This window comes from Epinephelus moara, chromosome 4 (assembly GCF_006386435.1).
Source record: "Epinephelus moara isolate mb chromosome 4, YSFRI_EMoa_1.0, whole genome shotgun sequence".
Lineage (NCBI taxonomy): Eukaryota > Metazoa > Chordata > Actinopteri > Perciformes > Serranidae > Epinephelus > Epinephelus moara.
Genome location: NC_065509.1, coordinates 35,393,491 through 35,417,900, shown reverse-complemented (window position 1 = coordinate 35,417,900; position 24,410 = coordinate 35,393,491). Strand labels below are relative to the sequence as shown.

The 24,410-nt window shown below is 41.7% G+C and overlaps 1 protein-coding gene across 2 annotated transcripts in view; it reads left to right on the top strand.

The window, feature by feature from the left end:
* The first annotated feature begins 267 nt into the window (after positions 1-267).
* The window catches only part of pdgfc (platelet derived growth factor c), a 76,215-nt gene continuing 52,072 nt past the window's right edge, over positions 268-24,410 (top strand). For both annotated transcript variants that reach the window (XM_050042198.1, XM_050042197.1), the window contains exon 1: positions 268-1,094. In XM_050042198.1, coding sequence (XP_049898155.1) covers positions 917-1,094 — 178 coding nt within the window. In that variant the 5' untranslated portion in view covers positions 268-916. The remainder of the gene's footprint in view (positions 1,095-24,410) is intronic.

The window sequence follows — 24,410 nt, the reverse complement described above, 5'->3', positions numbered from 1 at the left end:
TTAATCTTGTGTTTGAGTGTTAAAAGTGTTTTTCTTCTATTGCGGAGGAAACTGTCTGCACAGTTATTTTAAGATTTACTTTGTATCAGTGCTCTCCTCCTCATAACACACTGTGCAGAACTGCTTTACTCATCGTTATCTGGAAACGCTGACACTTTTCCTGGAAATTACTGGAAACGTGAAGCTGTTTGCAACATGTGGAACTGCATCTGGCAATTTGTTGCTGAAAGTGGGTGAAACACCTCATTGGCGCAGGCAGCAACGGAATAGTTAACATGCCGGGGAGTTTCCTCGGCTGGGAAGTTGTACTTTATGTATAGCACCTGTTGTGCCGTCAGTTGGCAGTCTCCAAAAAACCCAACCCCGGCCGCGCAGCGATATTTTATCTCAGTCTCCACCAAGTTATGAGTCAAGACCTCGCCAGACAACAGAACTCGTCTCGGTGTTGGGAATGGTCTCTGAGTACAGACTGTATCAGGTTGCTAGGCTCTCTCGCTGTCTCTGTGTGTGAGCTTTTGCTGTAATGCGTAAAGATCAGCGGGGATTTATTCAGACGGAGTCAAGAACGCACCGTGGACGCGCGCTTTAACCAAAATGCATCTGCGCTTTCCTAACGATCTCGTACCATAGATGATATGCCTGCACACGGACACTTTTACAGCTAACTCCAGGATTATAATCACTTAAAGCCGAGCTTTGTCCAACTCCAACTTTCCTCAGAACCAACAGGTGCGCACTTGCATTACGCAGAAGCGGCGAGGTCTGCAAGCTTTGGAGGAGGATTTGTCTTGATTTAGGGAGATATAAATTTCACTTTTTTTCCAGAAGGACTGATGATTAAGATTATGTGGATTCTACTCTGCCTGTATCTTCTCCAAATGTGTCCAAAGCAGCACTGGTGTCCTGTAAACGACGCATGTGTGTGGTGATACAAACCATCCCGTCTACAGCGCTTTGTGATCGCCAACCACCACTCATCCAAATGATCCTTCCATTAATATTCCTTCTTGCATCGCTTCTCCAACAATATGGCTCGGAAGCTGAATCAAGTCATGTCAGCAAATTTAACACTCCAAGCGTGAAGGAGCAAAACGGTGAGTTTCCATCGCTATTTGTAACATTCAGAAAAAGTTATTTAATTGAACATAAACTTCAGTATTTCTCACGCACATATAACGACATGCTTATTCTCACTGGGCTCGGAGCCATTCTTTTAAAAATGCACATCTTGCTTGAGTTTAAACTGCAATGAATGAGAGCGTTTCATTCAGTTTAAACAGCATTATCCAGGATAGGAAGTGCAAAATTACCTTTTACCTTTAAAGTGTACCCGTGTATGTTTAAGGGGGAAAACCCTCCGAAATTCCAGGTCCCCCGGGGGAAGTTTTCCCTGTGATCATAAAAAAGGCTCCATTCATGCAGCAGTAGCTCCGGGCGATGTAATTTGCTCACCCCCAGAGCTGCACTGAGCTGCACTATCAAATTCACAGATCCAGTTCTGCCCATGTTTAATGTTAAAGTTGATGCTGTATCTGCTTTGAGTTGCATCAAGTAAAATAATTTCCCTCCGGTGATATTTCATGCCATCATGGGCAGTTTGTCCTTCTTTGTTGTTGTAGCGTGTGCTGGCGCGCGTGTGTGGGCGCGAGCGTGTGTAGTGGGGAGCCCAGGGCCAACATAAACAATAGATTTTGATTTTCCGAGGATGCACTGTGATATGTAGAGAGTCCTCTCGTCCACTCAGTCTTTACTTTTGCACTCACATTCACTTAGATACATTATTAACGGTTAATACACCCTAAATATATAATTCAGATGCTTTGTAGATAAGTTAAGAACAATTTTTTGGTTGCTATCCTCCTCCAGGCACTTGGTTTTTGTGTTTAAAACTCTTGAATTCATCAGACTGACCCATGCAATCATAGGTGTAGATTTCTGGGGGGATGCAGGAGACACTTACCCCTCAGTATTTACAACATGTGCATTTGTTCACTCCAAGAATAAAAATTAAAGTAGCAGACGGCATTACAAAATTAAAGACATTTACACCATATGTTAATGCAGAAAGGGCACAAATTGGTGCATAAAATTCCGTTTTTGATGCTCATAAAACCCCCCTTTTCATATGTGCTCCCCCAAATGTTGTAACAAAATCTACCCCCCTGCATCTTGCATACAAAAGACTATCAGAAAACTTTGTGAGTTCATGTCAGTATACTGATAATAACTTCATTTTGGACAAGATGTCCTACAGCTTCATTTCATAAGTTAAGTGCATTGGATGGGTCTTCCTGATTAATTTAAGAAAGACAAAGGACGCTAAACTTTAGGAGGATTTTCCAAAATTTGGAATCTAAAAAGTTCTTCCTGTAAAGCATGAGATAAAACAAGTGCAATCAATGGTCAAACTTTTGTATCAGACTGGCATATCAACAGAGATTTACACAAGAACACAAAGACACAACAGGACATCACAGGGTCCAGTTCAAAGTAACAGCATGCCTGCACCCTGCAGATGTTGCACTGGTCAAACTTCATTCATTACTCAGCCCTCTAAAGCCAATGGCTTTGACTGGCCTTGTGTGAGGACATGCAGCGCTGACTTCACTACAGTAACAGTCAGGGCTGGGAAATCAGAGCCTCCCGCCGGGATCTCCAGGTTTAATCAGGACTGGCTGAGAAAGGAAAACAACAGTGAGGAGAGAGGGGAGGGAGGGGAGGTGGGGGTGAAGGAGGTGGATGAGGAGGGGCGGGGGGGAAGTGTCGGGTGGAAAGATGTTAAACTGTCAAAGAACTCTTTGAAACAGCGGTCACACATTGGCTGAGGGCAGAGCTGGCCAGGCCGTCTGTAACCTTTGACTGGAGTGTCTGAGCGCTCACCGTTCTGGCGCGCTTGATTGCTGATGCTCTGTGAGACAATTTGATATCGATCTGAGGGAGGGGAGGGAGCCAGACCTGTCTGGCATGTTTAGTAGTAGTTGCCGAGAGAGTTATGGTCCCCAGTCGTATTAAACTTGGCAAGCGGCGGCTGATGACTCCATAAGATATCAGAGGGGGCTGTCTCCCATTGAGGGCCAGTGCTGTGTGAAGTAACCATCTGTCACAATAAATGATTTGGACAAAAGTCTCAGAAACGCTAACAGAATGGGCATGAACTCTGAAATGTAAATTTTGTGTGTTGTGGTCGTAAATAATGTGAACATTTCCTTCCTCCACCGCCGAGGGTTGTATTACAATAACATGTATTGCACATGTCATTTTCATGTGTTTGCCAAATGGCTATAAGGTTTCATGGGTATTAAGAAAAAACATTGCTAGAAATGACATCTGCAGTCGCACTACAAAAATGCTTTGTATGGTTTCAGAAATGAAGGTTTAAAGCAGAGGCATGTACCCGTCCACCCCAGACACCACCACAGTCTCGGGTTGTGTTCGCAAGTTATCCTTTTCCCTCCCTCATAATCGTTTTACAGATGATGTTTTTTGCATTTTAGAATATCAGGCTCATTTTTCATAGCGAGTGGTTACAGGCTAATGCAGTCACAGCACTGCTTCCTACGAAAATATATTTATATACAACTACTTTGCATTGGCAAATGTGTTTTGCAAGAAACTTAAAGGGTGGCTCCACTGATTTTTGGTTTTTATGTCATTATGTAGCTTTTCAGCAGTGTTCCTGATGTATTCAAATCTGAAAATTCAAGTTTTGGTCAAAGTATGTTTGTTTTAGCCTCAAAATGCTATTTTCCCAAGTCCTTCCAAAACTTTTCCCCACTCGACTTGATGTAGGTCTCTGCTAGTTGTCGTTGCTACGTATAAACCCACATACTGCTGTGGTTGCCACTAATTTGTTTCTGATAGTTACACAAACAGACAAACTAAACAACTGAGTCAGTGGTAAACCAGCAACACCCTTGTGGTGTGGGGTAAAATTATATTTGATTTATACTTCTTCATTGAATTGACGACATACCTACGCCATATCCTGATGTGCACCTTCCCAGAAATGTGACTAGCCTACACATCGTGGTGACGCAGACCTTCTGTCTATTTTTTATAAGCTGAAACCTTTTCCCTCAGTGGAAATGAAGCTTTTATTGACTTTCACAGATAAGACACAATAAATTATGAAGACAATAAAGCCTCCACAAAATAGCATCTAAAATGTTGTGTGTGATTTATCCTGGCTTCATATGAGCAGAGGAAATCTCCGCTAGTCACTAGGCTAATTTATACAATGTAAAACACCATAGGCTTGTGCTAATAACGTTAGCATGTTATATTTGTTTGGAAAATGTGTTTAGTATAAGACAGATGTTTTGTCTGTGAACCTTGTGAGTTGTAATGGAGCCGAATAATGTAACGTTACCTTTGTTAAATGTCGCCATTGTCCCTGGCTTCATAGGAGTAGAGGAAATCTCCGCTAGCTGCTATGTAAAATGCTATAAGCTTGTGCTAATAGCGTTAGCATGTTGTATTTGTGGAGAAAATGTGTCCAGATAAAGACAAGTGTTTGTCTGTGAATGCTGCGAGTTATAGTGAAGCTGATTTGTGTTCTTGTGTTTGAAATTGTCTCTATTAAGCCATGTTTAATGTGTGTTTAATGTGTGTTTTGAATCAACTTAACTTTACAGCACTTCACAGAAAACCCACTGCCTACTAATGTTTTGGAGCTGTAACTGCAGAGTGACACAGACACACCACCGCACAAGTATAAATGCTAACAGCGTAGGCCATGTGAGTAGGCTACGGCGTAGGGCTCTGCATAGAGGTGACGCACAAGTATAAATACGACTTTACTGTTTCTGTCACGGAGCCTGGTGGCTTTGAAAAGAGCATAGACAACACAATAGACAGCAGGTTGTCAAACTGCCCCCAACTCATCCTAAGATATGCCTAGAAACAGCTATCATTGTGGTGGTTCTCCTTGTGACCCACCCTCTTTTTTAGGGTCTCATGAACCCACACAGATCTCCATTTCCCTGTGCCCAACAAACTATTTGCTGACAGCCTCTCACCCTCAGCCAGAGCTACAGCAAGTACCCTCTGCCTCAACATTTTAGGAACTACATACTAATTATTACTAATTACAGTGAAATAAATAGTAAATAAGAATAATAATAAATGGTAGATTGATTACACGGGAAGGTTCAGGTGAGGAGGTGAGGTGGTTGCCTGGCAACAATAAAAAGGCACGGGGGAGTTTCCATTTGAAATACACAGAAAGAAATGTGAATGGACCCACCTCATAATGACACATAGATTAGGTTTTAGGCTGGGTTCAGTATTAAAAAAGCCAAGTGTTTTGACTTTTTCAATATTTAACCAAATCCACAGTCTGTGTCTTAAGAGAGTGTTTTAGTTGCCTAGCAACATGTGATGCAGGACCTGATCCACAGACAGCATTATGTTTCTTCCAGGAGGCATTTGTAAACGCAGATTAATGGTATATAAATGTATTTCTTGGGAGATAGAGTTGTGATTTGTTACAGCATTTATAGTCTGTATTTAATAGAGTGGCATTTTTAGAGGAGGTTCAATCAATGTTGTTCTCCCATCTAAGTAAATGGACTGAGGCATATCACAATAAAGCTGTGGCTGCACCTTGTCTTCAGGCTTATTAACTAACGGCCTATATAAGCTTGTTTCATTATACTGAGATGGCTTCTGCTCATGCCACAGTGTTTACAATGCCTTCTTCCATTAGGCTGTGATTTGCTGGCAGAGCCGACAGTTGTGTAACACTGCGCATCCAGCAGATGCATCTCAGCTTCTCCAATCATGCAGGTCATCTCGGGGGCCGCCTCTTCATATCATATCTCTTAGTTAAGTGGTCTGGCTGCACTTTTCTGTAGAAGGCCACCGAGCCCACCTAGCCCACCCATAAGCAAAGGCCTGGGTGTTATTAGAAAAATCCAGCTACGATATTAGTAGGAGATGTGGATTACCTGCAGATATTCCCACATATCCCCCCTGAGCACCACTGGAGGAAGGTATGCAACGCGCTAGACCTGCCAATGATCACAGAGGCTGCTGTTCCGCTAAAGATTATGAGATTAGGGGGCGGACTGGGGTCATAAGGGTCACAGGCCCATGGGGAGCATGTGCAGCTTTCTGTGTACACATACATGGAAGTTGAAGGTATAGAGGTGCTTTGTGCATTCATTAGATTATGATGCAGAAAAACACGCAGTTTATAGAGGGGACTTAAAAACAGGAAAGAGAGTGGGTGGCCTTTCAGGTGTAGTGTGAGGTGTACATCACCCATTCATTCATTCATTCATTCATTCATAGGTGGCTGAGAACAGTTGTTAATAGCACACTTAAAAAGGAGGGAATTTATTTTGGTTACTCAGGTCCCACTAGTAAAAGTCCCATTCATTTTTTTTACGTAGACAATGCTGTGACTGGCAGCTGAAGCACTTCTAAGGCTTGCGTAGGCATAAACTCTCCTGTTTGAACGATGATGATTAGCAAGTACATTACTATGTCGTCCTTTCATCAAATGTCAAAGGTACAAGCATTCTGTATATAAAAACTTAAGGGGAGAAGTCAACTACAGCTCCCAAGATGCATTTTGGTGAGGACCATCTAATTACAGTGCTTAAAATTCTGTTGGGTGTACCATTAAGCTGAAGCTTATTACTCTGCTTTAGAAACCTGATAATGATTCTGATAATTCAGCTGCTTAAATTAATTTAGTTTTGGATTTTGGGTCAATTTCCGACGCTGTCTTGAATTTCTTCCCCTTGGTTTGGAAATGGCACTTGAAGCTTGCGGGTATTATTCTATTTACAGCCATCTTTCACACCTAACTGATTAAAAAAAGAAACAAATTTGAAAGAATCAGAAATTCTCATGGCCATACACCAAATACGGGATCTAAAAGGGTTTCTTGTGAACAGCTGAGGTTCTTCCCAGAACCATTTGCTTCCTGAAGACCCCTTTTTTTGAGAAAGAGTTCTTCTAGGGTTCTTTGTAAGAATCATTTTCATCCAAAGAACCCTTTTGGGAGACAGACTTCTTGAAGAATTGTTGAAAGCATTAGTTTTAAAAGATCTACCTCAAATATTCAAATGTTTACTCATGTTTGAAATGATATTTTTTTTAAATGTAAATGCATCTGGAATCCTCTTAATCAATCCATGGTTTATACCTTTTCCTACTTTTCCGTTTTTTGTTAGAATCTTTTCGAGTTTGTTTTGTCATCCATTTTTTTTCCAGTTGTAATTTTTGGTTTGTTTTTTATCTTTTTGTTTTGTTTGTTTTACATATTCAAAATAAATATCAGTCAATCAATCAATTAATCAAGTCATTTTACTCATGTTCTACTATAGCAAAACATGGTTGACATATTTACCATCATTTCATGTTATACAATAACACATGGTCTGCCAAAATTCTGTTGTTGTTGTTATTGTTGGGGTTTTTTTAGAGGTACCCATTACCTGGCATTTCACATTCACTTCTAATGTGGAACCAAATTTTGGTTCCCAATCCTACTGCACCAATACAATATTTAAGGCTGTAGTGGTACAGATTTCACGAAATCTCCACCCCCTAAAAACATGATTGTGAACTATGAGTGTTGTACTAGACCACATGAGCCCCGGCCTTACAGAAGCCTCATGAAGCCAGAGGCTGGTGTGCGTGGTTCCCCTGCCCCCAGTCTAATCTGTTTAGGTGAAACCCTTGGAATATAAAAAGGTTCTGGGCAGTGGGTTCTTGTTACTACCCAATGTGCTGCATTAGCACATAAAGCAAGCACCATCCGACACCAGCACGCCGTGAGGACAGAAACAGAGCACCTGCCGCAGTAAGCAAACATGTCATCTGCGGTCATTTTGACTTGACCAGCAGACTTTACTACAAGCCAGTTGGCTGTAGAAACAGGCGACGTCCGTTACGTTCTAAAACCATCAGCCGAGCTCAGACCGGCCAGTTCACACAGCTGCAACTTTTCTCTGCAACGTTCTGAAACGGTTTTGTCTCCGTCTGAATCATTGGTCTGACCTGGGCTTATAGGAAGAACCCTTCTGAAAGGGTTTCAGGTAGATCCTTCATGCAAAGGTTCTACCAGTAACCAAAAAGGTTTCTCCTATGGCGACAATCCAAAGAGACCCTATGTGGTTCTGGTTTGCACCTTTATTTCTAAGAGTGTAACATAAACCTGTTATTAATTTAGTCATGTTTCTGACACTTTTAGTTCTAATGTCTGAAACAAATCTTTTCTTACATACAACGACGGACACCATTATGGTGCCTAAAATCATATATGCATGTAAAGTTAAGAAAAATGAAAATGTTCTCAGCCAATTGTAACCAAATCTGTCCTGACTAAACCGAACATTGTGATTTATATACTGTAGGTGTAAGTCTCTCCTACTGGCAGCTTCAAGTGTGGCCAGCTGGCATTCCAGTTTCCACTATGTTATTTTAAGTGGTTTCCATAGTGCTTAACTCTGTGTTTTAATTTGAAATTACGATACGCCTCTTAAACCAGTGCAACAAAACTAGTCCGTCTTGGAATCTCCATTCATTCTTTAATACAGGTCAGATGTTTCCGGAGCCTGCTTCCCTGGGAAAGCCCGTTTCTAGTTAGAAGAGGCTGTACTATGATGGATAAGCTTGAATGAGTGAATGCAGCACTCTGCAGTTTATCATTGTAGTGGGCAGTGCAATAGCGGCCGGTATGCTTGGCTGAATTAAAACCATCAGAGGAAATGGACGGGTCGAATGTTCAGTGAACTCAGCCGGAAGCAAAGAGGGCAACATATCACCACTGTCAGATGAAAACTGCGTATATAAAAGAGTCAGGATGGTTGAGATGATTTCTTGTTTTCTCTGTGAAGCTTTGTACCTCTTGAACAAAGGATATTAACTGGCTGAAATGTGCTAAACGCATCAGTTCTCATGTAAACATTCAGTTAAGGTAAGAAAAAGAAAATCCTCAAATCTGCAGTTGTGTGATTTTTCCACAAAGGTGGCAGCAGAAACCCCCCACCACTGAAAACAGACAGGTCTATGTCTACTGGCCGGAGGAGTTTTTCCCCTCAACATCTCACTCCAGAGAGGGGGACCCTGGATAACAGTGTCTATGTTTTCCCAGTCAGCACTATTTGAACGTGGAGTGCTGTATTTGGCAAGCAAAGCATGCCACCGCCTGCCTGCTGTTTGTCATTTCAGGCGGCGAGAGCACCGTCTCCCCCGCCTCCTCAAGCAGCCAAGGGAGTTTTCAAGCGATCTAGGTCACAGGTCTACTGGAGAAGAAATGTTCTCCACAGACACCAAAGCTGTCTGTGTCTGGCTGCGTTAGTGCTAGTAAAGTTTTCTTACAGCAGCTTACAGTCAGTTGACTAGTGATGATCTAAAGAAGTCAAAGGTTTGGTCTCTTAAAAGTAGATGAGTGGATTTGTCAGTGGACTTTCATATCTACATATGACACGATAGGTATCCTCCTGCGTCTATGCTGACCGCTTGTCACATGCATTGTGTCTTTTCAAAATACTCTTCTTTTTGCGGGACTTTCACAGTTTCTGCTCATTAGATGCATACAGTCTTTTTCAAAATAAACTGAAGCGTATATCTACTGGTTTCTTATGGTCCGCGAATTTCAAAGTGTCAAGCAGCTAGGAGAAGCCAACATTTCTGTGCAGTGTATAGTAGTGGCAGTAAATGTACAGTGAAGGTTACAGTTTGCCCATGAATAGACACTGCAGCACCTCAGTACCCAAGAAGTTTCCATGTCTTGCCTCCGAGCTGCTGGGTAAAACTGAAGGAAAAGAGAGTGCAGCACAGCCCTGCCTAGGTCGCAAACTATAGATAAATATATTTATTTGTTGGGCTTCAGCTGCACATTGTCAATAAAATAGACTTCAAATTAAAAAAATGCTTCAGCTGATGCAGCCATGAGACGCAGCTGACACGCAAGCCTGCAGAGGTTTCAGGAGCCATTGGAAACAGCTGAAATGACAAAATGAGAGTGTATCTGTTGCACGAGACATGCAAGTGAAAAACACATCTGATACACTTGTGCTCAAGACATGGGGTTACACCTAAACTGAAGCGACACTGACGTTCCAGAACTGTCTTGGTCGCTGTCCACCTAGACAGTTGTCATCTATGGCATAGTCTATGTAATATGTCTGTAAAATTTGAGCAGGATGTTTGCAAATCCACGTACTATTGGTTATATATTAAAGTTTCAGACCATATAGAGGTATTGTTTTAGGCCCCGATCACACAGAAAGCATTTTGCAGGTTGCAAAAGTAAGGCACATCGCACTGCCTTTTTTTATTTGTTGTATGCCACTAGTAAAAGAAAAAAACGCCTTTTTATTGTTGCCAGGCAACCACGCCATCACGTCCTTACACTAACCTTCCCATGTACCTTTTTTTCCCCAGTGATAAGTATCTAGCTCCTCAAATGTTGAGGCGGAGGGTACTGGTTGTAGCTCTGGTTGAGGGTGATAGGTTGTCAGCAAATAGTTGGGCACAGGGAAACAGAGATCTGTGTGGGTACATGAGACCTTAAAAAAGATGGTGATCATGGGGAGTACCACCAGTTGGTCCATGAGCTTTGCCTCCATGATGGCTGTTTCCAGGCATATTTTAGGATGACTCGGGGGCAGTTTGACAACCTGCTGTCTATCGTTGGTCCGTATAGCTCTGGGTATCCAGCAACCGCTACCACCAGTTTCTCCTCCATTGTTTACCAACTGTAAACTTGTTGTCATGACCACCACAGAAGGCCCGCCTCTCAAATCATCCGATTGGACAATGGGAAAAAAGATGACGATAAAAGAGATGATGTGGGGTGTTTTGCCACTCTGAATTGAAGTTTTTCTACTCCAGGAGTGCAGAGCGCTCTGAAAAAAAGCCAGGTGCCTAGAGTGCAGAAATATGAGGTGCGTCATTACACATAAAACGTTTAATTCTCATTAAAAACAAGCTGCTAAAACACGTTCTGTGTCATCAGGGCCTTAGAGTACTGAAGTTAGTATGGCATGTCAGACCCAGCCTCAGTTAAACCTTTGTAGAACTGTATCAGTAGTGGTTGCTACTAGCAACACAATGTCCAACTAAAGCCAGCTGCTGGTGACTAAACTTTATTTTGGGTAAATGCAGTTTATACTATGAAGCACACCCTTATCTCATTATTAGCTACTATCGGAGTGTCCTTAAGCAAGGTACTTAACCCCAAGCTACTGGTTGGCCAGTATCAGAAGTTCATTGGGTGTATTTGCAGCTCCCAGGTGTGTCTGAAACAGTCTGAATAGAAATCAGGGTGTTGGTGAGGAAACACAGTCATGCTTAGCAAACATTGGATAAATAGTGTCTTTAAATACTATCTTTGATGCAGCTCAGAGTTTCTCCTCTTTCAGTTTCTTATCAGTTCAGCTCTGGAGTGGTCTCATTGTCCTGCCAATATCGGCTGCCCTACAAAAGGAAACCCACTTTCTGAAATATTACCAGTTTGCAGATAAGGACTGTCAGCGGGTCACACCATCAGCTTGGCAATATCGTTTCAAATGTTTGGCTTTGTCAAGGTTTCATTGCACATGCTGAAAGCCACCATTTCATTGACAGTTGTAAAGATTTGATATTACCACTTTCTCCACAAGCAACATAAATACAGATAACATTTCTATCATGTTTCCTTTCCTTATCTATTGGATGAAATTACTTGGATCGAAAAGCAATTTAGCTTGCTTAGCGGAAGGACTCGGTGAATGTTATCAGCTGTTTCTGCACAATGACTCAAGTAGCTGGTCTGACCAGCTGGCACCGAGCAAAGCAGCTCCACATGAGGCAGGCTGAATAAAACAAGGCAAAAAGAAAATGAGCAATTGTAAGTCAAGTGCATGCCTCTGAGACTTCCAGAGCAGAAAAATGTACAGTTTATAAATTTAGACTTCTAAACACGTTACTGTAAATAGTCCCAAAGCTAACATTGATTCTGACAGGCAGAGGGAAGAGTCTGCCTGGTGCAGTCTAAACATGAAGGTTGGAGTATATCTGCCTGAAGTCAAGATTACTTGTCAGAGCAAATACCTGTCATTCACTGCGAGTTAGCATTGTTTCCTCAGCGCCCTTAGTTTTTTTGACTGGGCCGATTGTTCTCCTGACCTACTGTTTTACTGCCCTCTCTGACATGGTGCTGGAGGTCAACAACACGTCTACAAAGGAGTGTGCTTACTTTTTTAGCAGCTCTCAAGGTCGTGAAACTTAACTCAGAACAGATCAGGAATGCTTCTACTCAAAAACAGGGCGAACTTAACCCAGTCAACGTATCCCTCAAAAACATTCAGCATAACATATCACAGTCCCATGGCTGTGTTTGGCCTTAATTAGTCTTCAAAAAAGGTTATATATGTAATGATTTACATGTATTCATTGATTTTTACTGCTAATGGGTGAACGGATTGTAACATAGTTTAAAATCTGGAAACCTTCTCTGACTTTCTCAGTTTCTTATCAGCCTGTGTGATTTCTAAAGGACTGAAAGGACGATGCCTCTCTTCAGCTCCTCTATCATGCCAACAGCCACACTAGCTTACGTTAGCTTAGAAATGGAGTCCGCTAATGTCAGCCAACAACTGGTGTCCACCACAGCAAAGTGTCCACATGCTGTGTTTCTCCTGTTTTTCAGTGGTGGCACAAGGGCGCATTTTCAATTAGCGCCCTATGGGTTAAATAAGAAACAGGAAGATTACTGATAGTATTCTTAATATGATTGTAATTTAATTCCCAGCAGTCTATCAACATGATTCCTGTAAATGGTCTGCACTTGCAAAGCACTTCTCTAGTCTTCTCATTCACCCATTCACACACAGTCACACACTGGTGGCCGAGGCTACCATACAAGGTGCCACCTGCTACTCAGTAACCATTCACACACACTCACACACCAATGGAACAACCATCAGGAGAAATTTGGGGTTCAGTATCTTGCCCAAGGATACTTCGACATGGTGACTGGAGGAGCCATGGATCAAACCACAGTTCTTCAGATTAATGGACAACCCGCTCTACCTCTAAGCCACAGTTGTCCACTGTCACCTGCCTGTGTCACATCACTGTTTGGCTGATGCCCAGGTGCTCAGCAACACGATGCCGACTGCAGTCCATATAGGCCCCGTGTCCACTGAAGCATTTTTTCCAGGTAAAAATGCCTGGGCACTCCTTAGCAAATACCCTGCTGGGAGTGTTTGAGTACTTTGAAGGCGCTACTTTTTTCAGCTGGTCACGTCTGGTTGCTCTGATATGGAATATTTGCGGGAGTAAACATGTCGGCACAAGGAAGAGTACTTGCTTTGGACGGTCTGTGTGGGTGCATGAGAGGAAACATAACATATATATATATATACAGTATATTAATAGATTCCTCCTCTTTTTTTGTTGTTGTTCAGCACCTGCACATGTAAGATGTACATGTATTTGCCTCTCTTCCACTGCAGTTGAATAGCTGAAGTCACCCTGACGAGCACAACATCCACTTTCGGTGCTCAGAAAAAAACAAACAAAAAAACGGCCAACTGGCAGTGCTCAGTGCAAAATTCACACTCGGTGCCTAATTGCAAAGTATTACAAAAATATGCCAGCCTCAAAGACAGAACGCGTTGGTGGAAACAGCCCCCTCACAGCCACTATGTCATTAGGATTCTCTGAAAGTTATCCCACATACTGAACCTTTAAAGGGTACATCAGGATTTGAGGAACATAACAGTAATTTATGTGCATTTTGCATTGAAATCTGAGCATGTCAAGTCAAGCAAATGTATTTTTCCTTAAGCTATGTAATATAAAAACTCTGGGAAAAAAAAGAGGAGCTCTGAAAGATTGTTTGATCTACTGTAAAAGCTGGCAAGAATGATTATCATTCTTGTTTTTACAAAACCGATTCCCTCTAAAACAGAGGCTTCCATTGATAAAGCATTTGGATCAACTTAAAGCTGTGAGGGTTTGAAACTTGGCCAGTGCCGCACTGTTTTCATACAGACCTCAGTCGTCCTGTGAGGATTGGTTGTCTTATGGCAACTGGAATTCCACTGGACTAAAAAATCTTGGCAGCGGGATGAGTTGACCTTGGGTTATCTTCTCTGGAGGGCATGTCTGCATAACTTGGCAGATGTCATCACCTCCTATCAGAAAGGCATTTCAAAGTGTCCTGTGATGACTCTACTCTTTAATTCAGCGGGCTTCTTGGGCATCACCTTGCAGCTGACTGACAGGGAGCTTGACCCAGATCAAATGCTGAAGAATCCCACAGCTGTGTCTTTTATGACAGAGTAACAGTTTCATGGTAACACTTTAAAAGGAGGTAGAGTTTCTGCAAGCACTATGGTCTGTTCTCAATACTGCTATGTTAATGAACCAGTGTCTAATGGCCACTTTCTTAATGAATCATGCCCGATAAGCTCTTTATCAGGGGGTAAATGAAACGTAACCAACAACCAACCATTAGGTTACTGTGCACATATTAGTCACTATTTGTGCTCCATTCTGTTCCTGTTTGTGAAAAATAGCTACCTTTTAACTTGTAATATGCCATTAGTTCCTGAATGACTCCTCCAATAACTGAGCAGGTTAATAATTAAAGAAATAAAATGTTCCAGACATTCATTCCACAGAATCATTGTAGACAATGTAGCCACACTGCTTGACAGCAAAAAGTTCACTGTCTCAAAGGTCATAGTGTGCAAACCCATCACTGTAGCACACACAAACTCAACTGGTCTCACTTTACTTTGTCTCCCTTCCTCTTCATTATGATACGAAGGCTTCCTCATGTGTGAAACTGAGCTACTAGATTCATCCGATGCAGCAGAGACATTTCACGGTTATCAAGCACCATCATTAATGATGCTAATTTTAGAAAGCAGCAATAAGAGTCTCTGATGCTTGAGAACCTCATACAGTGTAGAACGCATTGACACCTCAGTGCAGATATGATACGCCTTTCTTGTTTGAGCAGTTGAAAAGAGAACAAAATGAAGATGTAATTGCAGTTACAGCTTTTTATTGACTTTAAAACATTATTGTGCTGTACTTACAGAATGCATTAGGGTACATTTAATGCATAAAGCCAGGACACAAGGACAACATACAATTTTGCACACCAATCTCCTGTGCAAAAGTCCTCGGGGAAAACCTGATGTTTTGTGTCCCATCCACTCCACCAACCTGCCTCCTTAAGGAGCCATTTCCTTCTTTACTACCATGTGATTGCAGGCTTCCTAAATATGTGGGATATACACAAACAAGTGGCTCATGATTACGAAGGAAATGTAATGAAATCATCATCAGTACAAAAACCCAGTGTGGGTGTAACCATAGAGTCACGATCAGACCCAACATGCAAGTTTGTAAAGGTATGTTTTCAGATGGGATTTGAAGGTGCAGAGAGAGTCAATATTGCCAGTGTCCTGTGGGAGAGAGATCTAAAGCCAGGGGTGCAGAACAGCTGAAGGCTCTAGACCCCATGGTAGTCGAGCAGGCAGCAGTGAAGTGAGTTGAATGTTTGTGGAGGAATCTGAGAGGGTGTGTAGATGTGAAGGAGTTCAGAAAGATACAAAGGGACTGGGTTATGAAGGGCTTTAAGGTGAGAAGCAGAATCTTGAGATCAATCTGATATTTAACGTTGAGTCAGTGAAGCTGCTCAAGAACATCTCCACCATTTGCAGCCATTGCTTCATAAATTGCTCGGTAGTGATATGAATCGCCAAGTTTTTCTTGCATATTTTCATAGGACCAAATGCAGACACTTGGACTTCTCTTGATGTTGGCCAGTTATGTATACTCTAGCATCCCCTGCAATCCAAATCCTGTCAATAACTATTACAGGCTGTTCTAATGCAATGTTCGTACAGCTGCGATCATGTATCCAGGTTGGGGTGGTGGATGGGTTGCAAACAGACAACTTTCTCCCAGGAGATTGGTGTTTGGAAATGTGTGAGACCAAGTGAGTTTTTTTAAGGTACCTCATCACCATGTTTCTTTAACTAAACCTGACCTTTACAACTTTACTTTAAGTATGTATCTTTACATCAAGTATCCAACTTTATGTTACCTACATAATAGTCTCGCCATCAGACAATCAGAGATCTCCGCCTTCTGATAGTCTGGGGACACTCCTTTCAAAAGTGTGTTTAACGATTCCCTCTATAGTCCGGCCGGACGGATGAGTCATGGCCTTGTAAAAGATTATGTTTATTTCTTTTAGTTGGCGAGAATGTGTCGCCGCAAACGCAACAAACATCCACTAACTTTGACGGCGTTTTCTGCAGCCGCGGCTGAGCCATTTTGTACCGCTACACGTGTTTCTAGTGGGACTATGTTTACAAGCACAAGAGTTCATCGAGCCACCGACGGACCGCCCTGCAGATTTACTATTGGTTCTGCAACGTAGGGAGTTTTTTTTAAACTCTGAAATTGTATCCGCCCATCTAAACGCAAAATCAGGGAGAAAGTCATCAGTCTTTAGTTAAGCAAAGCATCTAAAGACTGACTTGTGAGTCTACCTACATAATGTCATTTGTGGGGCACTAATTTGTTAGATATCATATAAACCGTTTCATGAGGATACGTTGACTATTATAATGAGAATAAAAAAATGCTATTGTCTATATTTTCAGAGCTAATATTAGTGTAAAAATAAAACAAATATTTAAAAAAAAACTTTGCTGGTTCTTAGTTTTTTTCATTGTTATATACGTTAGAGCCAGTGGGGAAGATTTAGAAGACACAGCGAGGTCCACATGGATGAAACATGCCTACCTGGTTGTAAAGAGAATGATCGACAGGAAGATAGATGAGTAAGACACCACAGTAGTGCTAGCATCAGATGAAAGAGAGATCACTTCAACACCAGGTGAGAAAGAGCTGCTGCCTCACTGGTTTAAAATAGATTGCATTGATTGATTGCATTTTTCAGCCTGGGTAACTGTTGTATATGGATTGAAAGTGGTTTGGCCAATGGGATCACAATCCATCTTCAATGGGTCTTGGGTGCATTTACACCTGTACTTTTATGTGGTTAAGTAGTATTCGAGTGCAATCTGATTACCCGAAACACACTTTGATTCAAGGTGTAAAGGGGTTTATACCTATAGCTATGCAGTTACTGGACTTTCAGAGTACCTCTGCTCAGATTTGTGCTCAATCAGATCTTAACACAGTAAGGAATCACATGGTAGTACAGTATTTGCTTGACATGTCAAATGTTGACCTATTTCTCATCACACACATTGCCAAATATTATCTTGGACTTCAAATTACATATAAAGTGTGCAATTACACACCTTATGTGTGATTTGATCGTTGACAGGTTGCTATAGGATACATTTCTAGTAAATATCAATAATAGCAATTTATAATCTCATCAGTGTGCTCATATTGCCAGCTGATGACATTTCAGCTACTGTGCATTATATCTATACCAATAAAGTCTTGATTATCCACAGCGAGTTTACTGTATTTTGTATTCTTAAAGTCAGCATTGGTTTGGCATTTAGTTTAGGTTTTAAATCAAACTGTGCAGCAGCTCAGTAAATGAAAAAGGCTCGAAGGACTGGGCTACTTTAACAAACAATAACCTTTCGACCCTCAGATTTTCTTCGCTTAATCTATTAGTAGTCTTGTAGACTCAACACTAAAGTAAGTTCCCTGTTAGCTGTGCATTTTCTGCAACACAGCCCCGTGTACTTAAGGTTCAGGATACCACTGGGACACTGGGCTTGTTGGCGTGCTAGAGCTCATGCATGCAAAGTAAATGTAACAGAATCGCCTTTTTCCCTGCATGTGTATAGCTCATATGGCATGTGGTACATCCCAGCGGTGTATCATCACTCAAATATTCATCCCACCAAAGTATATATGGAGTCATTTTTCTTGCTTTCAGTTTCCATCACCTAAAATACTTACAATACTAACCCATAAGTCAAACATGCCTATGGAAATCAAACCACCACTGTATCTTCTTTACATGCCAGCGGAGGGGAGCGAGAAAAGAAGCAGGCGCTATTAAATGGAGACGTGAAATATCCCAGCTCTAATGCATTTTAGTGAGGGGGGGGGTGGGGTGGGATAAAAAACACACCTGTCCCAGTAATCATCGGCATAGCGGCGTCCCATGCAGGCTGGATTATGTCACCTAGCACATGGTGAGATGTGATATACGACACTATGCCAGTGGCATACAGAGACGGTAACCCAATCACACATACTATTTTGAGAATGTGTGGCTTTTCCCAAAGCACAAATAGGTTTTCGGTGCAGACTGGATACGCTCCGGCACGGCATGCCTACACTCGGATCCCCATGGGAGGGTATCCATTTCTACAGCCCAAATGGAATGAAAATGCACATTAGGTATTCCGTCTTATGACCAACTGGAATGATTTTGCCAACTGTGTGTGTGTTTGTGTTTAGCGGTCTGCACACAGGATCTGCAGCTACTCCATTTAATAAAATAAGAGTGAAATGACCTCTTATTCGAGCCAGTTCCTCTGTAATACATGATTGTCTGTGGTACTGGAAAATGTTTTGTCTTGGAGCTACAGCTTCACTTCCTGCTGGTGATCTGGAATACTACTCTACTGTAACACTCACTAAAAAGGGCAGTTGATACCAGAGGTAGTAAGGACATAATATTTTTTAAGAGCAGGCAGAGGTGTGGACTTGGCTTGGATTTGAATCAGACTCCAGTCACAAATTTGATGACTTTAGACTCGGCTGAACAAAATAAAAAAAACCACCAGCGAAGTGGCTAAAAAACACACTCAAACAACTGAAAACGAACTGGCAACAGACAAAGGACAGCGCAAGGACTAAATACACAAGGGATGAGGGGTAATGAGGGACAGGTGAAAACAATCAGGGCGGGGCAGGTAATCACACAGGAGATAAACACACAGGGGCAGGAAGTAAAGTACCTGAAACGAGAGACAAGGGTGAGTATCAAAATAAAACAGGAAATATTGACAAAAAGTGAAAAGCGTGACCTTAATGGCAGGGTGTAACAACTGAGGCTTTTCACTTTAAAATTCTTGATACCTTCCACAGAACTCACAGATTAAAAAGTATGTTATTTAATAAATTAATTTCCCTTCATTTCCTTGAACACTGTTCAAGTCGACACCGAGTTCTCCAGATCCACATTGTTTGAACCAATCCAACAGCATCCAATCAAGCTGCAGGAGAGAACCATGAAGAACTAATGCTATGTTACTGAGATGCGGGAGATGATTTTGTTCAAAATGTTAAATGGCATACCTTTGGTTTAGAGCGTATTTGTTCGTGAAACTCAAACTTTAGGACCTAGGACTTGACTTGGGGCTTGTCAGTTTTGACTTGAGACTTGGGACCTGAGACTTACTCGTGACTTGGTACCCCCAAAGGTGAACGTAGGGGTACAGAAACCGAGTATCAAACGTTCCACCTATTGACTATGGAGGCCTTATCGTGTCAGGTAATTACAACTGAGACAAATTTTGTGTAGTTATGATACTTAACACTACAAATGTACATCTGACCTTGCTACACACATTACCGCTGCACAACTGACCCTGTTACATACTTAATATCCAGACACTTGGCTTTGCCCATTCTGTTCAACTGCCAATTATTCGTTGAGGAAGCTGCTGTGGTGAGAACAATACAATGTTCAATCTGTAACTTTGTTGTAGCGTGAGGAGCTGCTGTCCTTGTACGATGTAAAAAATAACTTGGCAACCCCGACTGATTTACTGGAAGAGTATACTTTATTCATTCAACAGCTGACTGCTGAAACACTCTTCCAGTAAGTCAGTCAAAGGTGCCCAGTTATTTTTCACATTTAGTTCTCTTGATACTTGGACATCTAGTTCACCGCTGAAGTACACTGGCAACACTGTTTCTACAAGTCCTCACACTGTCTGCTACATCAGCTACTCGTAAAATAAGTAGCTGATTTGTCTCTGCACACGTTGCCACACTAAATGCTTGTAAATGTATCGTACTCGATGATTAAAAGGGGAATCTGATTCTGGTTGTGGTTAGGTACTTGACGCAGAGGTGTGGACAGGAAGCGGCTCAGAGCCCAGATGTTGCTGGGCTCCGTTTGAGGCATACAACAGATGACAAATTCAGTCAAGTGGTGAAAACACAGGCAGGTTTAAAAAGGATCTGGAATTACAGACAGGAACAATGGTGCAATCAGAGGATGTCAAATAAGCTTAGACCTGGAAGTAATGTGATATATGCCAGTTGGCTGATAGTTTATTTTGTGGAAGCCCACCACAAATCATCACATCAGCCAGTATGTGGTCTAATAGGAAGAATTAGGCACACTGTAATTTACTTGAAGCTTCTTGACTGCACTGTTCAGAAACTACTAATAATAATATTAATAAATGAAGAATCTTAATCCTGGAGGGTTTGGCTCACTAGTAGGCATTTCTCCCAGAAGACATTTTACTTGTCGTAGCAGGAAAAGCACAGGTGTAACTAATAACCGTAATTATGGCTCTACTCCATTTAGGTGTGCCAGTAAGCTCTGCCAATGGGCCCGAATGCACAACACAGGGGTCCAAGATCTGACATAGCTAAATGCAACTCAGCCTTCATTAATGTTTTTAGTTAGGACTGTGATAGACATGAAAAACTTTCACTGTGAGAATGTTGTTGGTGACACAACATGTGTTATAGTGTCTTGGAATCCTAGAAAAAAGCTCTTAAAATGTTAAAATGATGTGTAAGTTAAAGGCCTTTAGTCCTGAATGCAGTCAAGCTTGTGTTCTCTGTCTGGAACGAGTGAGTGAGTTCATGTTTCCGTCCAGGTGATAATAAACTTGACATAAACTGGGCCACTCAAGTCAGTAATGGGCATGAAAAAAGGAAAACATTATTTATTTGTGTTTTCATTGTGTTCCCAGCACCCAAGGCTGCTGTGTACTATCAGCTGTTGTTTTCAGATATATCATCCTTACCCTTAACAACTTAGAGGATACTAAAGTCTGACACCCTCACACATCTAAAGACAATGTGAATTTTTTAGTCACACACTGAGATTTTGCAAAGACTTGATCTTGCAGGGTCACAATCTGCGAGACTACAATTAGATTCCTTTTGAGATTATTTCCAATCCTGCTCCTGGTGGAGAATATTACAGAAACCTCACTACATCTCAAACACAAGATAAAAGGTGTCATATGTCAACAGTATTCTTGTCAATCCAGCATCAGTATAAACCAAAAATATGAACTGCATCTCTGTACAAACTTTGCTTGGTTTGGATTTTGTCGCCTCAACCTGCAACCAGTCTGTTGGTTAGCTGCGCTATTTTAGTGACAGGAGACAGAAGGAATGAGAGCCGAACCATCACAAAAATTAAGATTTCTCACTGGTGCATTAGACACATACATTATTAAACAATGTCTCTTGTTCACTCCACCGCTCCACCAATTTCTCCTCCTTTTCCACAATACAAGAGAACCAAGACACTACTTTACTGTCTACCCAGGTTTGCTGCTTCCTGTTAGGCACTGGAGAATGTGCAGCTATTGGTTGTTGTCAGTGTTCATGTCATTGAACTTCAGCATTTGCATTCGCTAAGACCGTGTGATGGTGAAATCGCTTGAAAAGTCATTTGATGTCAGGCCGTTGCGTGCCATTGTTCCAACGGCCTGATTTCCGAAGCCCCATTAGTCTCAAAAATGTCTCACTGGACCGAAAGCCCATTTCTCCAACAGCCGTCATCCCCAAAATAAACGCTCATTGCTCCCGTTTCTCCAAAAACAGGCCTACACACTCCCAGTTAGTATCTGTTTCCCAGCAGCGTTTGAGCCACTGAACCTGGGTGTTTTTTCACCGACCCATCCCAGCAACTTTTCTGCTGCCAAACATGGATGTTTTGAGCCAAATTATGAACGTTTGTAACAACTCTGGTGAAAACTCAGACTCAAATGCAGAGAACACACAGGAGGCAGAGTAGGGTTTAAAAAAAGGACGGTCTTTACTTGGGTCCAAAAAGGTAATACATAAACAAAGAGTCAAAAAGCTAACAAAACAGACAGGAAGTAGGCAAAAAATCCTGAATCAGGATTCAAACACTTAGATTGCTCGAAGGACACAAAGGAACAAAGACAATCTGGCAGAGACATGAGGAGCTGGGTGGTATATATAAACACAAGGTTGGCTAAGAGGATGATCAGGGGCAGGTGAGTTGGCAGCAGGTGTGGTTGATGAAAGGCACTGCAAATGTAATGTATTCATGGTTTACAAAAACTTAGTATGCAAACTTTTTTTCTGGTGCTTAGGTTGTCTTACCACAGGAAGCATGTATTTTCAGAGGCACTTCGGAACAGTAGGCGTTTGTTTTTGATATAATGGGCTGTCACAGAAATGGGCTTTAGGTCTGTTGTGACATTTTTTGGAATATTGCACCATTGGAACAATTGTCAGTTCCCAAAAACATCGGTATGCTAAACATTTATGGCTGCATTAATGCATCAGTGTACAAAGGAAACAACTGCTGCTGATATATCCAGTTGTGCACACAAACCTCTCTGAGCACCAGGTGCAGATACTCAATCAAAACTAAAAAAAAAATCAAGGAAAAAGACCTGATAGCACCGTTCATTCATGTTTGCCTTAACATTGGTCCATGAGAGGTGCAGTCCAAACATGCAATGACAGGTGATAACTGCACAGATTAAATAAATGATATATAAAGATATGAAGGGTTCTTCTACAGAATTCCACTTTGAAGCAACATGAAACGCACTGAGCAGAATGTTAAATATTTCACTCTCTATCTTCAAATCTTTCCATGACTTCTTTCACTCTATTTTCGTCCTCACAGGGAAGATCATGTGATAACAGCTTGAAAGGACACCTTGTGAATGAGTAATGCCGAGTGAAACACAGACTCTGTTAGAAGTGTATGACAGGTTACAAACCAGTTAGCAGAAAAGGTGTTAAGCCCCCTTCTCCTCCTCCTCCCCCTTTTTCTTTTCCCTCCGTATCTTACATCTGTTCAGCTGCCTCTAATTAGAGCTTTTACAGACGACGGCATTAAAATGGCCCCGGAACCACGCCAGCTAATGAGATGCCATTGACAAGGCAGATCTTTCATGCACAACTCCGTTTGTCAGAATCTATCTTTCATTTTCTGCCTTGACAGCCAAAGTTTGTTCAACACTTTGTCTGCCTTCACACCTGTTGACAGGCCCTCGCTGAGATTTAAAGAGGGTCACTGAGTTGACTTGTTTCTGGCATAGTTTGCAGCATCGGATGCTCGTGGTGACGGATTTCCTCAGGCAGATCACTGATGTGTTTGCATGCATGCTGCGGACATGGAGCGTTTTTCAACACTCTGTTGCTGCCAGTATTTCTATTATGCAGAACAGAGTCAGTTCATCACTCTGCTCTTACAAAGCAGTTTTGTTTACACATGCAGATGAGAACAGAGACGCGCATTAGTTCAGTAGCTTCATATCATACATTTTCTTTTACATGCCATTGCATTTCAAAGAGAGCGCTGAAGCGTATTAGGAAATTCCCAAACACAAGCGACCACGGTTGTTTTCCAAAAAATAATAATGAGACCACACTACAACTTGAATTCACAACAACATGGTCTTACCTCATTAAAACATGGTCATTAAAACTGTGGATAACAACCATTTTAAAATGCTTTCAAATGATTGATAGTGAAAGAATCAAACAAATGATACATCAAAGATCGCTGCATGATAATTTGTAGGAGATGCAGTTGTTGTTTGGGGTACATGAAAACAGGGATTGTGCTCATTCACTGCCAAAGTGCTTATAATTGACTCGTGTAAATATTTTGTAGCCATTATGATAATTCATCAGCTCTCATTAGGTCGCTTGTTGCAAGATATTTCACTGAGAATGATATCATTAAATGTTTCAAGTTAGGAGTAATAACTGTGGCACAAACAAATGAGTATTGTAACAAAGAAGCATCAGTAATGGACATTAGACGATCAGCTAATTGCCACGGTTAATACGGACCTTTTTCACAGCAGACCATTCGCTTGTCAGAGCAGTAAACGCACAGGTGCACTTGCTGACTGACTGCAGAGCCATCGCTAAGGAAATTAGTTTCACCTGTGCTTTTCCTGTTGTGACAAGTCAAAACAGACTGACTTCTGATTGTAGGATTACTGGTGGTCAGCAAGCAGCTAAAAGACACAACATCATGTCCTTAAGACAAGTTTGAGTTACTCACTAGCTGTCTGCCCCCACCTCAAGCTTCTGTGCCAAGTTAACTTGTCTCTGGCACTGCACCATCGTGGAAGTTTAAGAAGCAGTCTCATTCCATCATTATAGGCCACGTTAAGTCTTTGCATGTTGCTCTTACTATGGGAGCGCCACAGGTGGGCAGTATACAGCAGGGTACA